Source organism: Notolepis coatsorum (genome assembly GCF_963971535.1).
Source record: "Notolepis coatsorum genome assembly, contig: SCAFFOLD_737, whole genome shotgun sequence".
Classification (NCBI taxonomy): domain Eukaryota; kingdom Metazoa; phylum Chordata; class Actinopteri; order Aulopiformes; family Paralepididae; genus Notolepis; species Notolepis coatsorum.
In genome coordinates this window covers 24,361-43,945 of record NW_028171995.1, presented here as the reverse complement: position 1 = coordinate 43,945, position 19,585 = coordinate 24,361, and the positions used below count along the sequence as shown (strand labels likewise).

Sequence of the window (19,585 nt, the reverse complement as noted above, 5' to 3'; positions counted from 1 at the left end):
TCTACTTACTGACTCGGGTGAGAGAGAGGAGTGATGAGGCTCTACTTACTGACTCAGGTGAGAGAGAGAGAGGAGTGATGAGGCTCTACTTACTGACTCAGGTGAGAGAGAGAGGAGTGATGAGGCTCTACTTACTGACTCAGGTGAGAGAGAGAGGAGTGATGAGGCTCTACTTACTGACTCAGGAGAGTGAGAGAGGAGTGATGAGGCTCTACTTACTGACTCAGGTGAGAGAGCGAGGAGTGATGAGGCTCTACTTACTGACTCAGGTGAGAGAGAGAGGAGTGATGAGGCTCTACTTACTGACTCAGGTGAGAGAGAGAGAGGAGTGATGAGGCTCTACTTACTGACTCAGGTGAGAGAGAGAGGAGTGATGAGGCTCTACTTACTGACTCAGGTGAGAGAGAGAGAGGAGTGATGAGGCTCTACTTACTGACTCAGGTGAGAGAGAGAGGAGTGATGAGGCTCTACTTACTGACTCAGGTGAGAGAGAGAGAGGAGTGATGAGGCTCTACTTACTGACTCAGGTGAGAGAGAGAGGAGTGATGAGGCTCTACTTACTGACTCAGGTGAGAGAGAGAGGAGTGATGAGGCTCTACTTACTGACTCAGGTGAGAGAGAGAGAGGAGTGATGAGGCTCTACTTACTGACTCAGGTGAGAGAGAGAGAGGAGTGATGAGGCTCTACTTACTGACTCAGGTGAGAGAGAGAGGAGTGATGAGGCTCTACTTACTGACTCAGGTGAGAGAGAGAGGAGTGATGAGGCTCTACTTACTGACTCAGGTGAGAGAGAGAGGAGTGATGAGGCTCTACTTACTGACTCAGGTGAGAGAGAGAGGAGTGATGAGGCTCTACTTACTGACTCAGGTGAGAGAGAGAGAGGAGTGATGAGGCTCTACTTACTGACTCAGGTGAGAGAGAGAGAGGAGTGATGAGGCTCTACTTACTGACTCAGGTGAGAGAGAGAGGAGTGATGAGGCTCTACTTACTGACTCAGGTGAGAGAGAGAGGAGTGATGAGGCTCTACTTACTGACTCAGGTGAGAGAGAGAGGAGTGATGAGGCTCTACTTACTGACTCAGGTGAGAGAGAGAGGAGTGATGAGGCTCTACTTACTGACTCAGGTGAGAGAGAGAGGAGTGATGAGGCTCTACTTACTGACTCAGGTGAGAGAGAGAGGAGTGATGAGGCTCTACTTACTGACTCAGGTGAGAGAGAAGAGGAGTGATGAGGCTCTACTTACTGACTCAGGTGAGAGAGAGAGGAGTGATGAGGCTCTACTTACTGACTCAGGTGAGAGAGAGAGGAGTGATGAGGCTCTACTTACTGACTCAGGTGAGAGAGAGGAGTGATGAGGCTACTTACTGACTCAGGTGAGAGAGAGAGGAGTGATGAGGCTCTACTTACTGACTCAGGTGAGAGAGAGAGGAGTGATGAGGCTCTACTTACTGACTCAGGTGAGAGAGAGAGGAGTGATGAGGCTCTACTTACTGACTCAGGTGAGAGAGAGAGGAGTGATGAGGCTCTACTTACCGACTCAGGTGAGAGAGAGAGGAGTGATGAGGCTCTACTTACTGACTCAGGTGAGAGAGAGAGAGGAGTGATGAGGCTCTACTTACTGACTCAGGCAGGTGCAGCTGTGTGTGTGCTGCTTCAGGGAACTCTGACAGGGCTTTGAAGCCAACTGTGGCCACCTCAGGCTCCTGCAACACACACACACACGCACATGCACACGCACACACACGTTAACTAGTTTTCTGTGTGCTTCTCTCCTGCAAACATACAGTATAAATGCAAAACTGTACTAGAATGGTATCTCACACACACATACAGAACCAAGCATTTCACCGTAAAGTACATGTATTTTTTTTAAACTTAAATTTTTATTGAGACAAACAACACAACATATACAATAACTTCAACAACACTATTAAACAGACATAAATAATAAAGAAAAAATGTAATGCCCAAAAGACGAAAAATAAAAATACTGACTTAAAAAAACATAAAACAATTGTAAAACATTAAGTGTGTGACATGGGTTCAGAGACCCTCTTTGAACCTCTTTCCTCCTTTACCCTTCGCCCTCTTGTGATGTATTTGGTTCTTCCTCTGTGATGTCGTTTTCGTTCCCCTTGTAATCATCCCACTTTCCCCATCTTTCTCCAAATTTCTCTTCCTGTAACCTCAGCATGTGTGTTATCCTCTCCATATCCTGTATCTCTTCCACTATTCCTACCCATTGTGCTATTGTCGGTGGGTCTTCCTTGTACCACAGTCTTGTTATTGCTTTTCTGGCCGCTATCAACATTATCTTTATTAAATATTTGTCCCCCCCTTGTATTCCCTCGTGTGTCAGGTCTCCTAAGTAAAGCACCAGTCCTGTTTGTGGTAACCCGTATCCTAATATTCTGATCATTGCCTCCCCTATCTCCTCCCAATACCCCTTCAGCTTCTGACATCCCCAGAATATGTGCGTGTGATTTGCCCCCTCCTTCCCACACATCCTCCAGCATGCTCTTTGTGTTGGTGCATATTTTCCCTTCAGCTCTGGGGTTATAAAGAATCTGATTATGTTTTTCCATCCAAACTCTTTCCATATCCTCGATCCTGTTGTTGAATGTTGCACCTTGCATATGTTCCCCCATTCCTTCCCTGTTATTCCTATCTCTAGCTCTCTCTCCCATTTCTCCCTTATGTAATCGGTCGTGTGTCCCTTGCTGTTCATTATAGCTCGGTATATTGCTGATATTACTCTTCCTTGCCCCCCTTCGTATGCCCATACTATCATCTTTATTATTCCATTCTGTTCTTCGTCTTTGGCCCCCCTTATTTCTTTGTTGTAGTAGTCTCTAACCTGTAGATATCTGAAGTGGTCCCTGTTTTCTAGTCCAAATTTCTCCTTTAATTTTTGTAGTGTCTGCATTTCCCCCTTCTCTATCATTTTGCATATCGCTGTTGCCCCCCCCCCCCTCTCCCACCTTCTGAATCCATGGTCTAACCTCCCTGGTTTGAATCTCTTGTCATGTGCTACCCATCTCAGAACCCCTGACTGCTTCTCCAATTTGTGTGTTTTTACTACTCTGTTCCATATGGTCAAGGTGCATTTGGTGATTGGATCTAATAGTCCCTCTTTTTCTTTAAATAGTTCCCTATCTCCCACCAGAGCTTGTACCTTGTATCCCTCCTTCTTTTTCAATGTCTTTCCATCTTGCCTTCTTGCCTCAAAAGTACATGTATTTTATATGTGACAAATAATAATAAACAAACTTGAACTTGAAACACACCTTGCTCAGGGCATAGCTCCAGAGAAAACTGACCGCCTCCTCCTTGAGTTTCTGTCAAAACACCAATAAGCACGATTTCAGTACAAAAACAGGCCAATATACAGTAGGCCCCTCTCTTTTTCAATCAGTGAATATGAGCCATTGGGGCGTATACAGTAAGTACAGTAAGTGCTGCAGCGTTCCAGCTGAATAATAAAGCATGATGATGATTATACAGTAAGTACAGTACGTGCTGCAGCGTTCCAGCTGAATAATAAAGCATGATGATGATGATACAGTAAGTACAGTAAGTGCTGCAGCGTTCCAGCTGAATAATAAAGCATGATGATGATGATACAGTAAGTACAGTACATGATGCAGCGTTCCAGCTGAATAATAACGCATGATGATGATTATACAGTAAGTACAGTACGTGATGCAGCATTCCAGCTGAATAGTGAATAATAAAGCATGATGATGATACAGTAAGTACAGTAAATAATAAAGCATGATGATGATAAGTAAGTACAGTAAATAATAAAGCATGATGATGATACAGTAAGTACAGTACGTGCTGCAGCGTTCCAGCTGAATAGTAAATAATAAAGATGACCTGGTACTCCTCCGACTTGACGGCCAGTGGGGGCAGCAGAGCCAGCAGCTCAGCGACAGCCTTGACCACCAGGGGGCGGCAGTCACCGCTCAGCTTGGGGCCCAGGGCCCTCCATGTGGACACCAGGTCCACCACCTGGACAACCAGAGGTCAGAGGTCAGCCTGGGGCCCACCTGCACACGGTGTTCATTTGGTCAATATGGTCGTCAACGAAGCCGTCTCCCCCGACGACGAGACGAGACGTCACGTTAATGGAGATCATGTGACACTAACGTGACGAAATGATTCATGCAATGTCGTTGGGCCAAAAAACTACGACACAAAATGTAGTTTGCACAATAAAATCTTGCTAAACGTTTATTCAACATCAACTTAGATTTTACTTGCTAGCTAACAGGAACTCGATTGCCGACAGGAAAGTAACAAACATAATTGTCGGAACCCTTATCCCCAAAACATCGTTCCGTGGGTGAATTATTGTAATGTTGTGGGGTTTTGTGTGTCGCTCTAGTTGTATGATCTTAGGGGCACCACTGTTATGCTGGGGGTGTTGTTTCCCCCCCCCCCCCGAGAGATATGGGAGGACGGACCGAATGTTACGTTGTTGTTGTGAAGCTAGCGTCCGGTAACTGTTGTGTATGAGAAGGGAAGTATCAACCAGTAAAACCCCATATTGAGCTGGAAATAAAGCACAGTACAGAAAAGGAAACTCTCCTCTTTCTTCCCTACATTACTGCATGACGGATCGCTACATTTTGTTGATCCACCACAATAGAACACATTAAATAGCTTACATAAGTCTAACCAGCTAGCACTAACGTTAGCATTTTTTGTTTAGAAAAAGCTCACGCCAACTTATGAGGCTGTAACTGAGTGGTGAGACTAAACAAAAAAAGACTAAAACGAAAATGCTCAGACCTGTAGTTGACTAACTACTGTAGTTGAGTGAGAGAGAGGGTACCTCAGCTCGACAGACAGAGAGACAGAGACAGAGAGAGAGAGAGAGAGAGTAGAGCCATATGAAATCCGCGTTCACGGAATCGTGGACGAAATCGCGGAATTGAGCAATAAAAACGGAATCAACTGTAAACGTGGAATATTGCAGAATTTGCCCTAATCTGGACTGAAATTCCGTGTTCGGGAGAAGATGGAACGTTTGGTGCACCGCGAACATGACCGGGGACGCTACAGCGTGTTACACACAACACGCAGCAATTTCCAAGCGTCTAGCTGCTTCGGTGTTAACGTTAACGTCGGAAGAAATTCCACAATAAGCCCTCAATTCAGAGCAGCGCAGTATCCTAATGACTTGTATATGACCGGCGATATGCTGTTTTGCTAATTCTGTCAACATGCCGTGGACTGGACTCGCAAAACACGTGCGAAGATCACTCTCCAAAAGCCATGTCAGAAACACGGGAAAACACTGTGCTTCAAAACAGAGTAGGGTATATCTGCAGTGCCGCAGCCCCATACACACCAGCTCTCTAACGATGATCCCTGGTGATCACAATAGTTTCAGCTAGAGGGCGAGGCTAATCACTGACACTATTGTGATGAAATAGCTATGTAACGTTGCAGTATATAAAGTACACAGGACTAGAAATTATAGCTTCTGGTGCACCCATCTATTTGTTTAATGCAAATGATTGTCAGTACACACTGTCCTTTATAAACTAAACTAAAGGTGCCTAAATTATGCATTACTATATTTCATCACAATAGAATAGATATAGCTAGGCTACTTACATTGTACTTACATGTGATAATGTCAGTAGTAGCTAGCTGTATCTATTGTTTGTTTACACTTGAAATGTGTATTTACTATTTTTATTTTGTCACAATATTATTTGAAATTGTGTAAATTGAACTGTATTTCTGAGTTGCAGCACTTAAAAACATTAAATGGACTGTTATATCTTATTAAATTGTGGACATTTATTCATTCCCACTTATAAAATGAGCGTACAAAGCAAAATACAGAATTCTGAAATATTAAAACGGGAAAAACGGAATTTGGAAAGAAATTAAATGGAATTATGAAAAAAATAAAACTGATTTCATATGGCTCTAGGAGAGAGAGAGAGAGAGAGAGAGAGAGAGAGAGCGAGAGAGAGAGAGAGAGCGCGAGAGAGAGCGCAAGAGAGAGAGAGAGAGCGAGAGAGAGAAGAGAGGGAGAGAGCGAGAGAGCGAGAGAGCGAGCGAGCGAGAGAGAGAGAGAGAGAGGGGATACCTCAGCTCGACAGAGCTCCTGCAGTGCTTGCAGGGCCAGGGCAGCAGGGCTGGCCAGGTCAGGCCTGGAACACTGGCTGAGGGTGTGTGTTATGGCAGACAGCATGTCCCCTCCGTGTTGATAAGGCCTGGGACGGTCGAGGATAAAACACAGCATATCTAGAACTCTCCCTGAATACACCATTCAAATCACTGTACCGTTCAAATCACTGTACCGTTCAAATCACTGTGCCGTTCAAATCACTGTACCGTTCAAATCACTGTACCGTTCAAATCACTGTACCAATGTACCATTCAAATCACTGTACCATTCAAATCACTGCCATTCAAATCACTGTACCGTTCAAATCACTGTGCCATTCAAATCACTGTGCCATTCAAATCACTGTGCCATTCAAATCACTGTACAATGTAATAATCTTCCTCATAATATTAGATCAGCTGAATCCATTGGGATCTTAAAAAAGAAAACGTAAATTTCTAATTTTTTCCCCTCATTAGTCTTTTAACTGCGTCTGACAGATTCCCCCAGTCTTTCTTTTTTAGATGCAAAGCACTTTTCTAGGACCGACAATGTTCACTAACTCTCACTAACTCAGTCAGTCAGTCAGTCAGTCAGTCAGTCAGTCAGTCAGTCAGTCAGTCAGTCAGTCAGTCAGTCAGTCAGTCAGTCAGTCAGTCACTCACTCACGCCGCTCTGCCCCCTAGTGTCAATTGGGTCAATCACACTTCCACACAACATCAACACAGGGTACCTATAATATATACAAGGTAACAATAGTATCTAAGGTACATAAGAACATTTAAAAATGTAAATAAATAGAGCTAAGGACAACAACAACAACAAAAAAGCCTAACTTTCAGTTCAGTTCACTTCACACACCTCTCTCGGCACACCTCCCGGAGGGTTAGGGTTAGTTAGGTCACTTCACCCACCTCTCTCGGCACACCTCCCGGAGGGTTAGGGTTAGTTAGGTCACTTCACCCACCTCTCTCTGCACACCTCCCGGAGGGTTAGGGTTAGTTAGGTCACTTCACCCACCTCTCTCGGCACACCTCCCGGAGGGTTAGGGTTAGTTAGGTCACTTCACCCACCTCTCTCTGCACACCTCCCGGAGGGTTAGGGTTAGTTAGGTCACTTCACCCACCTCTCTCGGCACACCTCCCGGAGGGTTAGGGTTAGTTAGGTCACTTCACCCACCTCTCTCTGCACACCTCCCGGAGGGTTAGGGTTAGTTAGGTCACTTCACCCACCTCTCTCGGCACACCTCCCGGAGGGTTAGGGTTAGTTAGGTCACTTCACCCACCTCTCTCTGCACACCTCCCGGAGGGTTAGGGTTAGTTAGGTCACTTCACCCACCTCTCTCGGCACACCTCCCGGAGGGTTAGGGTTAGTTAGGTCACTTCACCCACCTCTCTCTGCACACCTACCGGAGGGTTAGTTAGGTCACTACACACACCTCTCTCGGCACACCTCCCGGAGGGTTAGTTAGGTCACTTCACCCACCTCTCTCGGCACACCTCCCGGAGGGTTATGTGGAATATATGTATGAACTACGCCCCCTTCCTCCCCTCCCCTTCCCCCACTCCCCCCATTGTTCACCTGGTACTTAACTGCTCCCCCAACTGGGGAACTAGATCTTTTTACCTGACTGACGGAGCTGGTCTGTTTAGGTAAGATCTCCAGCCATACTCTCTATTGTTGCAATGATTTGATTTGATCTGGTTAATAAACCTTATTATCTGGACCCTCTGAGTGAGCAAGTCATTTGACTCTATTCCTATTTGAATACTATTATTATCCTACAATTTGGCGTCGCGAATTTCGAATTTTGTGCAGACTGATCTGTTCTCAGGTGTAGAGAGAAAAGGATTAGTTTAGGCCGGCCGGTATCTGGAACACATTGGTGTGATCCCCACTTCTCTCTGCACAAGGTGAGCATTTACTGTGTGTTTTAATATTCGAGACTATGGCTGGACAATAGAATAAAGTGTGTTGAATATCTGGGCTGTATTGGGATTCGTTACGGGGGAAACGCGTGTACTCCGGTCCTATATCAGGAGGTTCTGGTAGGATTTGCTATAGGTTGAAGTGCTATTCCTGGTCGAGTCGAAGCCGACCAAAAGCTAAGGCACACAGTAAGGTTGTCAACAAAAGAAGATACGTGAGCTTATTAGAGTGATATCATTGGAAAACGCGACTCTCTTAGAAACTATTCTATGATTCTTGTGGCAAAGAGGCGGGACGCTAGGACCGAGAAGCTGTTATAATCTAATTAGATTTAACAGAGTAACGATATATATTCATAGATACAACCTTAAAATAAGCTCACAACCTCTTCCATTCCTGAAAACGATATATTTGGATTGAATTAATCAATTAATCATACAGAGAGCGGGAAGGAAACCGGCGGTGCCTCGACAGTACGTAAATGTACATTTAACGGGACATTAATCGCTGGTTGAAGGGACCGAGACTATGATTAAAAGGTATATATAATCTAATATATCGCTATTAAATTTCGAAGTTCAGGATTCGGTCGTTATGCTTTAATAACGGTGTATAGTGTATATCAAGGGTATAAATGCCTTATCGCAGCAGGGTGCTGGGCGATTAAACGAACAGCGATCCAATACAGACCAGGTATATACACACGTTAACTTTTATGTATTTTCGTTTGTTTGTCTGTTTGAGTCTTGTTTGTGTGTGCACAGTATTATAACCCGCTGAGGTGTTTATTGAGTTAAGAACGAACCGGCTGATATCGCAAAGCATTGAGTTAACGTTATACGTTATACGTTATACAAGGAAGCCAGGAAAGTGATTTCCGGTAGTGATTTCCGGTTGGGAATTGTAGTTTTGGTTCCACTTCCGGTTTCACGATAGGTAATGATAACGGCGCTATAAATTACATAGTGATAACGATACATAAAGTAATTGGAATAATATGTATAAGGATTCAACATCTAAATTAGGTATAGCAGTATACAACTGAAATACATATATCTTAGAATCAGACCTGAAAAATTTACTTTGACTTGAATGAATACCTAAATTGGTTCTCTAGAACAATATAGATTGCTACAGTTAATAAGCTATAATTAAGATACCAAGTATATAAAATAAGTTATAATTAAGATACCAAATATATAAGATTGAGTGTCTGGTCTCCACCTTATATACAATTATTTAGTTATAACTAAAAATAGGGCATATGTTCTAGTTTTTTTGTCTGTCTATCTCTGTCTGTCTATTTCTCTCTCTCTCTTTCCTCCTCACTGTTTACCAGTCTGATCATATCAGGGACGTTACATCGAGGGCAACGCGGGGCATATAGCTGGTATCATGGGGCGTTCACTAAGCAAAAATGACGTTACCGGCAACTCTCCGTGCGACTTCATGCTAACAAAATATGGACCTATAGCTGTAAAATATTTGGGATTGTGGTCAAAATGGACAAAAAACAACTGGCCAGTCCTAGGGTGTTTTCATAACGGGAAACTTAGAGGCGTACGCGAAAGTTTCCGTGAACGTGCCAGATCGTTTACCGTGAGAAAACAAAGTCGTATCGAACATGCATTGGTTTTGTGGCAATGTGAAATTGATTTGAGAAATATGACACGTTTAAAAGAAGAGGCGGAAAAAAGTATTATAACGCAGTCTCAAACTAAAACGCTTGACAACGGAAAAGACAGAGAAAGTAACACAAGGCCCAATATCAAAAATGTTAAAGGCCTATATCCAAGCCTGACCGCAAGCGTGGTAGAAGACGATTCAGACGATGACATATCCACAAGAGTGACGTTTAACAGAGACGCACATGTGGTTTTAGATAGGAACCCAGACGAAAGAGAAAATGTAGAAGCAGGACCATCAAGGAACAATAGACCTGCTAGAACACAGGACAGTTCACCAACAGTGCAACCGCCGTCACCACCAGCGAATAAAATAGAAAAGGTTAAAACGCCTCCGGAACCATCACAAATGGTCACTAGATCCGAGAAACCGACCAGCACATATCCTATGAGGATTGTCCCACTAGGCGAAAATGTAAACGCTACAGTTTAAAAGGACTCGTTGAACAATTTCCCAAACCCGACAGAGACCCAATGGGTTTTATCGAACAATTGGATTTAATATGCCATTGCTATAGCCCGACCCCTAGGGACATGAAACAGCTAATGTTGGGATGTCTAGGAAATAAATATCACAGCGTCTCAACGCAAATGGCTATTCCAAGCAGTGATGCCTGGAGTGAAAACAACACTAGAGAACAGTGTATTACTGCGATAACAGCCGCGGTACAAGGTTTGGCAAGGCGAAATGCATGCATGTCAAATATCACAGCTTGCGTTCAAAACGAGTCTGAAACAGTCGATGCGTTTTACAGTAAATTCAAAGCGGCTTGGGCCGCGAACAGCGGATTAACGGCAGACGAGGGACTCGCAATCCAGGTATCCTATTTCGTTAACGGCCTCCTACCACACGTTGGAAAACATTTGAAAGCCGTCCAGTTAGATTGGGAGAGCTCTCCTATTACAAACGTTAAGAACGCAGCCATCAATATAGAACGACAGCATCACGACAAGAAACGTGTCATCAAAGACATCGGAGTCTTTGTATCTCGACCAGAGGTGGTAAAAGAGGAAACAATACACTGCTATCCAGCTAGAAATGATTACCCCCAGGGAAACAACCAAAGGGGTGGGGGTGGGAACACGCGAAACGGGCCTCCACAGAGGAACGGGGTACAAACATGTTACCACTGCAATCAACCAGGACACCGAATACAGGAGTGTCCCCATGTAACATGTCATATTTGCCAACAAAAGGGCCATGTGGCGTTCTATTGTCCAAAGGAGAATAGAAACAATGGGAACAAAGCGGAATATATGCAAAGAGACTCACGCAGGCCCCACAAACCCCATCCTAGCGCCCCACCATATGCAGATTACACTATGGCGGATCCGTTCAAAGGAGACGAGGCGACGAATGTCGCATAGAGGTGCCAACAGGAAAAAAAGATCTGTCTGGAGAATGTTATGCAAATATTAACAGCAAATCCCGAAGAGGAACCCAAAATTAACTTAATGATAAATAACAAAGAAGTTACTTTCATGATAGACACCGGAGCCACACAATCATCAATTGATGAGAGCACAATGGCATTACCCTTGTCTGGACAGTCTGTATTAACAGTCGGGATAAGCGGTGTCCCACAGACAATCCCTTTGTCTATACCAGTTAAAATAGAATCAACTAGCGATTCTTTTTCAACTGAACACTCTTTGTTATTAACATCTAAAGCAGCAGTTAACCTTTGTGGACGAGATTTGCTTTGTAAAATGAACGCTAACATTTACTGCTCACAAGATGGAGTCTTTTTACAGCTACCAGAGAAGGGAGAAAGAATTGAAATGCAACAGATGATGTCACAACGAGTGGGAAATGTGATAGAATACAGATGGAAATTAAATAATGATCCTAACAATGAGTTTGTTTCCACAGCATTGAAAGAAATAACAGAAGCCGACACAGGAGTGAACGCGAGGTGTTTACAGATGAAGTTCCTGGCCGAACACCACGTAACAGCGTCCAAATGGGATACAGACGTACCAAAAGTATATATAGAAAAGGTAAAATCATCCATTGGTAAGACCACACTGTTTCCAGCATTCTCAGAAATATACATCTCCCATGAGGGCATTGCAGCCACAGTAATCTTATCAGAAGTTCAAAGAGTGGCAATTCATGACTCTGATTATACCCCACACATAGCAATCGCATTCGACACGGCGGAAGGAGAACAGGACTTGTCCCCCATGATGAAGAGACTACAGACAGACAAAAGAACAGCTACCTCCCACACTGTTAAGATGAAAAATGGGTGGAATTTAACTAGATTGAAAGATGGATACATAATAGCCACACCCCCATTCATGATTGAAGGGCCATTGATATGCATACCAGAGCCCCCACACGCTGTTTTCCTTCCTGAAACTTCATTGTCTAAAGGCGCTCCCATAGTCCAGCAGACTGTACACAGAGCAGACTCCGCGGACGTCCGCGCGGACTCTTGAGCTTTGATCTCAGCGGACAGCAGACCCACAGGTGCGACGCTCCTATTTTCTGAGGCGCGGACATCCGCGCCGCTGACTTGGTGTCACACAAAACGCTGCTCGGCGTTTTGGTTGACATCGAACTGCATTTAATGTGACGCCGCGCGAGCGATTGGTGGCACGAGGAGAGAGATGAGCCCGTGAAGCGCGCTCTCTCTCTCTCTCTCTCTCTCTCTCTCTCTCTCTCTCTCTCTCTCTCTCTCTCTCTCTCTCTCTCTCTCTCTGTCTCTCTCTCTCTCCCTCTCCCTCTCTCCCGCTGATAATGTTCCCTCTGCTGCCAGTACAGTAGAACAGACAGAATTGTGGGAAATGTAGTAAAACTGGAGCGAGAAATGTAGGAAATAGACCGCGGACGTCCGCTGAGATCTGCTGGACTATGAAAGCTCAAAGAGCCGCGCGGACATCCGCGGAGTCTGCTCTGTGTACAGTCTGCTGGACTATGGGAGCGCCTTAAGGTACCCCATAAACTGTGGGCATCACACTCCACTGAAGTCGGGCTAATGACATCTGCAGTCCCCCACAGAGTCACACTGAAACCAGATTGTACCCCTCCCAAACTTGAGCAGTATCCGCTGAAACAGGAAGCCATCGATGGAATAACACCAGTAATAGAATCACTGCTATCACAAGGCATTTTAAAACACTGCGAAAGTCCTTGCAACACACCAATTTGTCCCATTATAAAGGCTAACAAACGTGATTGGCGATTTATACAAGACTTGAGAGCCATAAATCAATGCGTGATCCCCATCACCCCATTGGTTTCTGATTCATCTACAGTAATGGCATTAATCCCCACAACAACAACACATTACACAGTAGTGGATTTATCCAGTGCATATTTTAGTTTCCCAATCCATGCCGACTCACAATATCTTTTCGCTTTCGAATTTAATGGTAAACAACTGACGTGGACGAGAGCACCACAAGGATACACAGAATCAGGAACATTGTATAGTCAAGCTTTGCACCACGACCTAAAAGATATACAGTTCCCCGGCGGAAGTACACTGTTAATGTTCATAGATGACCTATTGTTGTCATCCCCAAGTGAAGCAGCATGCCACACAGACTCTGTCATACTATTGACTGCCCTTGCAAACAAAGGACACAAAGCGTCATTGCCAAAACTACAGTTTTGCAAAACCAGAGTAAAATACCTGGGACACACACTCAACGGTTAGAAACGGGTAATATCCCACACCCGAGTACAAGCTCTGCAAAACTGCCCCAATCCAAAATCAAAGACAGAAATGCTATCATTTTTGGGAGCAGCTAATTTTTGTCGCCAACACATGTTCAACTACGCCGCATTAGACCAGCCTCTTCGTGCACTAACGTTATCTGACCAACCCAAACAGATCGCATGGACTCCGACACTACAACTTGCGTTCCAAGCAATGAAAGAAGCTTTAACCACAGCGCCCAGCCTTGGCATGCCAGACTACAGTATGGAATTCTCACTTTTTGCCGCAGAAAGAGAAGGCTATGCGACAGGGATCCTAGCCCAGAGAAATTGCGACAAGATGAGACCAATAGCATACTATTCACAAAGACTTGATAGTGTAGCCTTGGGGTATGCTCCGTGTCTACGGTCAGTTGCTGCAGCCGCGTTCTGCGTATCGAGAAGCGCCAACATTACTCTAGAACATCCAGTAACAGTCTACGTCCCACATTATGTGTGTATTATTTTACAAAACGCAGCTACACAACACTTATCAGCATCCAGACACACTACATACACAGCGATCCTATTGGCAAACCCAAACTTGACCATAAAACGTGCACCGCCAATAAACCCAGCAAATTTTGTTCCCCTATATGAGGATAACGAAATGTCACATAACTGTATTGATACAATCTCAGCTGTCACCTCACCCAGAGCCGACTTACAACAAACACCACTAGTTAACAGTGATCTAGTATATTATGTTGACGGTAGCGCGTCAAGACACACTAATGGATGTGATTTGAATGCTGGATACGCTGTTGTTGATGACCATGTGATGATTGAAAGTGCAAAACTACCTAATAATTGTTCAGCACAGGCAGCGGAGATCTTCGCTTTGACGAGAGCGTGCGTGTTGGCCAGGGGTAAGTCTGCTACAATTTTCACCGACTCAAGTTATGCGTTCAATGTAGTGCACAATGTGGGATTAATATGGAAACACAGAGGGTTCATTAAGACATCAGGCATTCCCATCAAACATGCTGTATTAGTCACTAACCTACTAGAGGCGTGTTTACTTCCTAAGCTATTGGCTGTTGTAAAATGTGTTGCACATTCTTCTTCTCCTTCTCTGGTTGCAAAGGGAAACGCCAGAGCGGATCACTGTGCCAAAAGGGCAGCGACCGTCCCCTCCCTGTTGGTAAAACAAATGGCTATCACAATCGCCAATGATAATACTCCCACTTTTGATCATGTCGTTTCATTACAGGCAGAGGCGACATCTGAGTGGCCAGTATGGACGTCAGCAGGTTGTTCCAAAATGCCAGACGGCATGTGGAAACATGCTGACGGTAGAGTTGTAGCTCCAAAACAACTCCTCCCCCTGTTAGTAAGATTAGCACATGGACTTAGCCACGTGTCAAAATTCGCAATGGTGGGCAGTATCACTTCACAGTGGCACGCGCCAGGTATCACCAGTTTAGCTCACCAATACTGCTCAAGATGTGTTGCAATGTGTGTATGCAATCAACACAATATAGGTAAAGCTATAAAGACGTGGCGCCCACCCACCACCTTGGGGACCATTTGTTAACATCCAAATGGATTTCATCCAATTAGAAAAAAGCATGGGATACCAGTACGCGCTAGTCTTAGTAGATATGTTCTCTAAATGGGTCGAAGTCTTCCCATGCAGACGCAACGACGCTCAAGCAGTAGCTAAGGTATTAGTCAGAGAAATAATTCCAAGATTCGGGTGTCCACACTCCATAAATTCAGACAGAGGTACGCACTTTACGGCACAACTGATAAACAACTTATCTACCGCATTAGGCATGAAAATACACCTGCACACACCCTACCACCCTGAAAGTGCAGGTGCGGTAGAAAGACAAAACTCAACCATCAAGAACCGTCTAGCTAAGACATGTACAGAGACAGGCCTTAAATGGCCCGACGCCCTCCCCTTAGTATTAATGCAAATGAGATCAATGCCAAACAGAGGAACGGGATTGTCACCTCACGAGATATTATTTGGACGTCCAATGTCGACACCAACCACAATGCTTCCCCCGTTATCACAAGTCCAGTTATTGCTAGCAGACGAAATTGCTATTAACTATTACAAAGCTTTGTGTGCCCAGATGAAGAGGCTCCACCCCTTAGTGAGGCAGGCACAACCACAACCACCAACAACACCATGTCATGGATTGAACCCAGGTGACTATGTATATATAATGGTGTTCAAAAGAAAAAGTAAACTAAACCCCAGATGGTCTGGTCCATTTCAGGTGCTGCTAGTAACGGACACGGCAGTAAAGTGCGACGGAAAAGCATCCTGGATCCACGCATCCCACTGCAAAAGGGCAAATCTACCATGAGACCAATAACAATAGGAAAAATGACCACCAACTGGAACTGCTTAATCATCGCATGTGGCATAGCGGGATGCATTGTGTGGGCGACACTGGACGAACCTCAATCATGGATCAATGGGTTTAAGGGCGGTAAGGGGAAAGCAGTTGAACGCACCAAAAGATATGTTAACAGTCACCGCAACAACCTATATTTAAAGCTAAGCCAAGCAGTCGCACATTTTGCTAACCAATCAAATTGCTATGTATGCGGCTTAATACCCCATTCTACCGAAGATGGTTTTCCGTTAATGGGCCTCCCACTAACAGAATGCCACAAAGCCTCTCTAAACAAGTCCACAGGGACAGCTGAAAGCTGCACAAAATCAAACATGAAGATTCGACAAAGTCATGATACAAATGGAATACCAGTTTCTATTACCCCAGTGAAGTTTACAGAATGTGTATCTCAAAAGGGTTGGGGAAAGAATGTCGGGGTGTTGGAACATTGTGAAGTGCCCCAGGCGACCCGCAAACGAAGAACGATATCCCCCCGGACCAGAGACAATATCTACCCCATCCGCCAACAAAGATTAACACCACCCTGGGACAACATCCACCCTGTAAAGACACCACTGAAACCCACAACCAAAGAAACCCCCACCACCCAACGAACGACAACACCAGCACCGCCTGGGACCTACTGGATATGTGGCGCACAAGCTTACCCGTCCCTTCCACCCGGATGGAAAGGCACATGTGCATTAGGATATTTAGTGCCAGCCATGAGAGTGACACCGACCCTACCACAACACCCACTGACTAGAAAGACACGCCACGCAAATCACTTCCACACACATGACCGGGCCTGCAAGACATGCGACTTTTTCAGAGCACTAATCCCCTCCTATGGTGTGATGTCAGCCCTAGATCAAATCGCAGACCTATCCACACTGATAGAAGACTTAGCCAACACAGATGCTGAAGGACTGTCACTCGTCAGCAACGAACTGACATCAATCAGATTGATGACATTGCAGAACAGAGCAGCACTGGACTTCCTGCTATCTAGTACTGGAGGAACATGTAAACTAATCGGTCAAGAATGCTGTGTCTACATACCTGCAAACGACAACATGACTATACCAAGCATCATTGAACACCTGCACAACATCTCCAGAGCCGCACACATCCCGCCAACGTATACCATGTCCGATTGGATGACCGAGAAACTTGGTACAATAGGAGCAGTGGTAGTTCGGTACATTATGTATGCAATAATAATATTTGTTATCCTAATAGTGTGTGTGCATACTATAAAATTCGGAGTTGGATACATCACAAAAGTACTCTGCACAAGCCAACCCCCCCCGATAACCATGATGATCGCCACGACCATGAGAGAAGAAACGCAAAACGAACCCACCAACCCCCTTGCACCATACTTCCACAGATACGCACTAGAATCCACAATGCAGAACCTCTAATGTTTACTATTTTAATTCATTTTATATTTCTCTTTAACATTCCTGTAAATTGTGTCATTCACTGAGCTGATGGTCATATTTGCATTAAGTCCTATTCCATTCATGTTTTTACCGTTTTATCTCATTGTTTACTATTCTAATTCATTTTATATTTCTTTTCATTTCTTTATCCAACCTTTAAATGATGTATATTTTACCGTTTTATCTCATTGTTTACTATTTTAATTCATTTTATATTTCTCTTTAACATTCCTGTAAATTGTGTCATTCACTGAGCTGATGGTCATATTTGCATTAAGTCCTATTCCATTCATGTTTTTACCGTTTTATCTCATTGTTTACTATTCTAATTCATTTTATATTTCTTTTCATTTCTTTATCCAACCTTTAAATGATGTATATTTTACCGTTTTATCTCATTGTTTACTATTCTAATTCATTTTATATTTCTTTTCATTTCTTTATCCAACCTTTAAATTATGTATATTTTACCGTTTTATCTCATTGTTTACTATTTTAATTCATTTTATATTTCTCTTTAACATTCCTGTAAATTGTGTCATTCACTGAGCTGATGGTCATATTTGCATTAAGTCCTATTCCATTCATGTTTTTACCGTTTTATCTCATTGTTTACTATTCTAATTCATTTTATATTTCTTTTCATTTCTTTATCCAACCTTTAAATGATGTATATTTTACCGTTTTATCTCATTGTTTACTATTTTAATTCATTTTATATTTCTCTTTAACATTCCTGTAAATTGTGTCATTCACTGAGCTGATGATCATATTTGCATTAAGTCCTATTCCATTCATGTTTTTACCGTTTTATCTCATTGTTTACTATTCTAATTCATTTTATATTTCTTTTCATTTCTTTATCCAACCTTTAAATGATGTATATTTTACCATTTTATCTCATTGTTTACTATTTTAATTCATTTTATATTTCTTTTCATTTCTTTCATTCACGTTTATATCTGTTTGCCAACCTTTAAATGCTTTTATATTTTACCATTGACCTGATGGTCATAGCCAGATGACAGTGTATATACTAAAGTAAAAGGTGTTGCCATCAAGTAAAAAGTAAAAGGGGCGATATTCACAACCCTAAAAATACACATAGATCTTAACCCACACTGTATAAATACTGACATTCAAATAATAACTCATTTTATCTTTAATTGTGTATTTTATATTACATTCATTTTAGATTTACTTTGTTTATTTTATATTTCACCATATTCTATCTCATTTATTAATTCATTTTATATTTACTTTCATTCCTTTAATTGTTTATTTTATATTTCACCAAATTATCTCATTTATTCATTCCTTTAAATTGTGTATCTCATGTGTTTACTATTTTATATTTCTTTTCATTTATTGACCCTATGACCAAAATAGGTCACAACAAGTTTATAATTTTACTATTTTATCTCATTTATTATCTCATGTTATGCTGACCTTACCTATTCCAGTCATACATCTGAGAATACTTGTCTCAGCCACATTATAAAAGAGAAAAGGACCCAACTGTGGAATATATGTATGAACTACGCCCCCTTCCTCCCCTCCCCTTCCCCCACTCCCCCCATTGTTCACCTGGTACTTAACTGCTCCCCCAACTGGGGAACTAGATCTTTTTACCTGACTGACGGAGCTGGTCTGTTTAGGTAAGATCTCCAGCCATACTCTCTATTGTTGCAATGATTTGATTTTATCTGGTTAATAAACCTTATTATCTGGACCCTCTGAGTGAGCAAGTCATTTGACTCTATTCCTATTTAAATACTATTATTATCCTACAGTTAGTTAGGTCACTTCACCCACCTCTCTCTGCACACCTCCCGGAGGGTTAGGGTTAGTTAGGTCACTTCACCCACCTCTCTCTGCACACCTCCCGGAGGGTTAGGGTTAGTTAGGTCACTTCACCCACCTCTCTCTGCACACCTCCCGGAGGGTTAGGGTTAGTTAGGTCACTTCACCCACCTCTCTCGGCACACCTCCCGGAGGGTTAGGGTTAGTTAGGTCACTTCACCCACCTCTCTCTGCACACCTCCCGGAGGGTTAGGGTTAGTTAGGTCACTTCACCCACCTCTCTCTGCACACCTCCCGGAGGGTTAGGGTTAGTTAGGTCACTTCACCCACCTCTCTCTGCACACCTACCGGAGGGTTAGTTAGGTCACTACACACACCTCTCTCGGCACACCTCCCGGAGGGTTAGTTAGGTCACTTCACCCACCTCTCTCGGCACACCTCCCGGAGGGTTAGTTAGGTCACTTCACCCACCTCTCTCTGCACACCTCCCGGAGGGTTAGGGTTAGTTAGGTCACTTCACCC

General features: G+C 43.5%; 1 protein-coding gene across 1 annotated transcript in view; it reads right to left on the bottom strand.

Moving 5' to 3' along the window:
* Positions 1-19,585, bottom strand: part of LOC311248138 (focadhesin-like) — a gene marked incomplete at both ends in the record, with an annotated part of 86,765 nt that overhangs the window by 53,267 nt on the left and 13,913 nt on the right. Inside the window, 4 exons of the mRNA XM_084339079.1 lie at positions 1,619-1,702; positions 3,287-3,337; positions 3,879-4,013; positions 6,112-6,238. Of these exons, the coding sequence (XP_084195205.1) occupies positions 1,619-1,702; positions 3,287-3,337; positions 3,879-4,013; positions 6,112-6,238 (397 nt within the window). The remainder of the gene's footprint in view (positions 1-1,618; positions 1,703-3,286; positions 3,338-3,878; positions 4,014-6,111; positions 6,239-19,585) is intronic.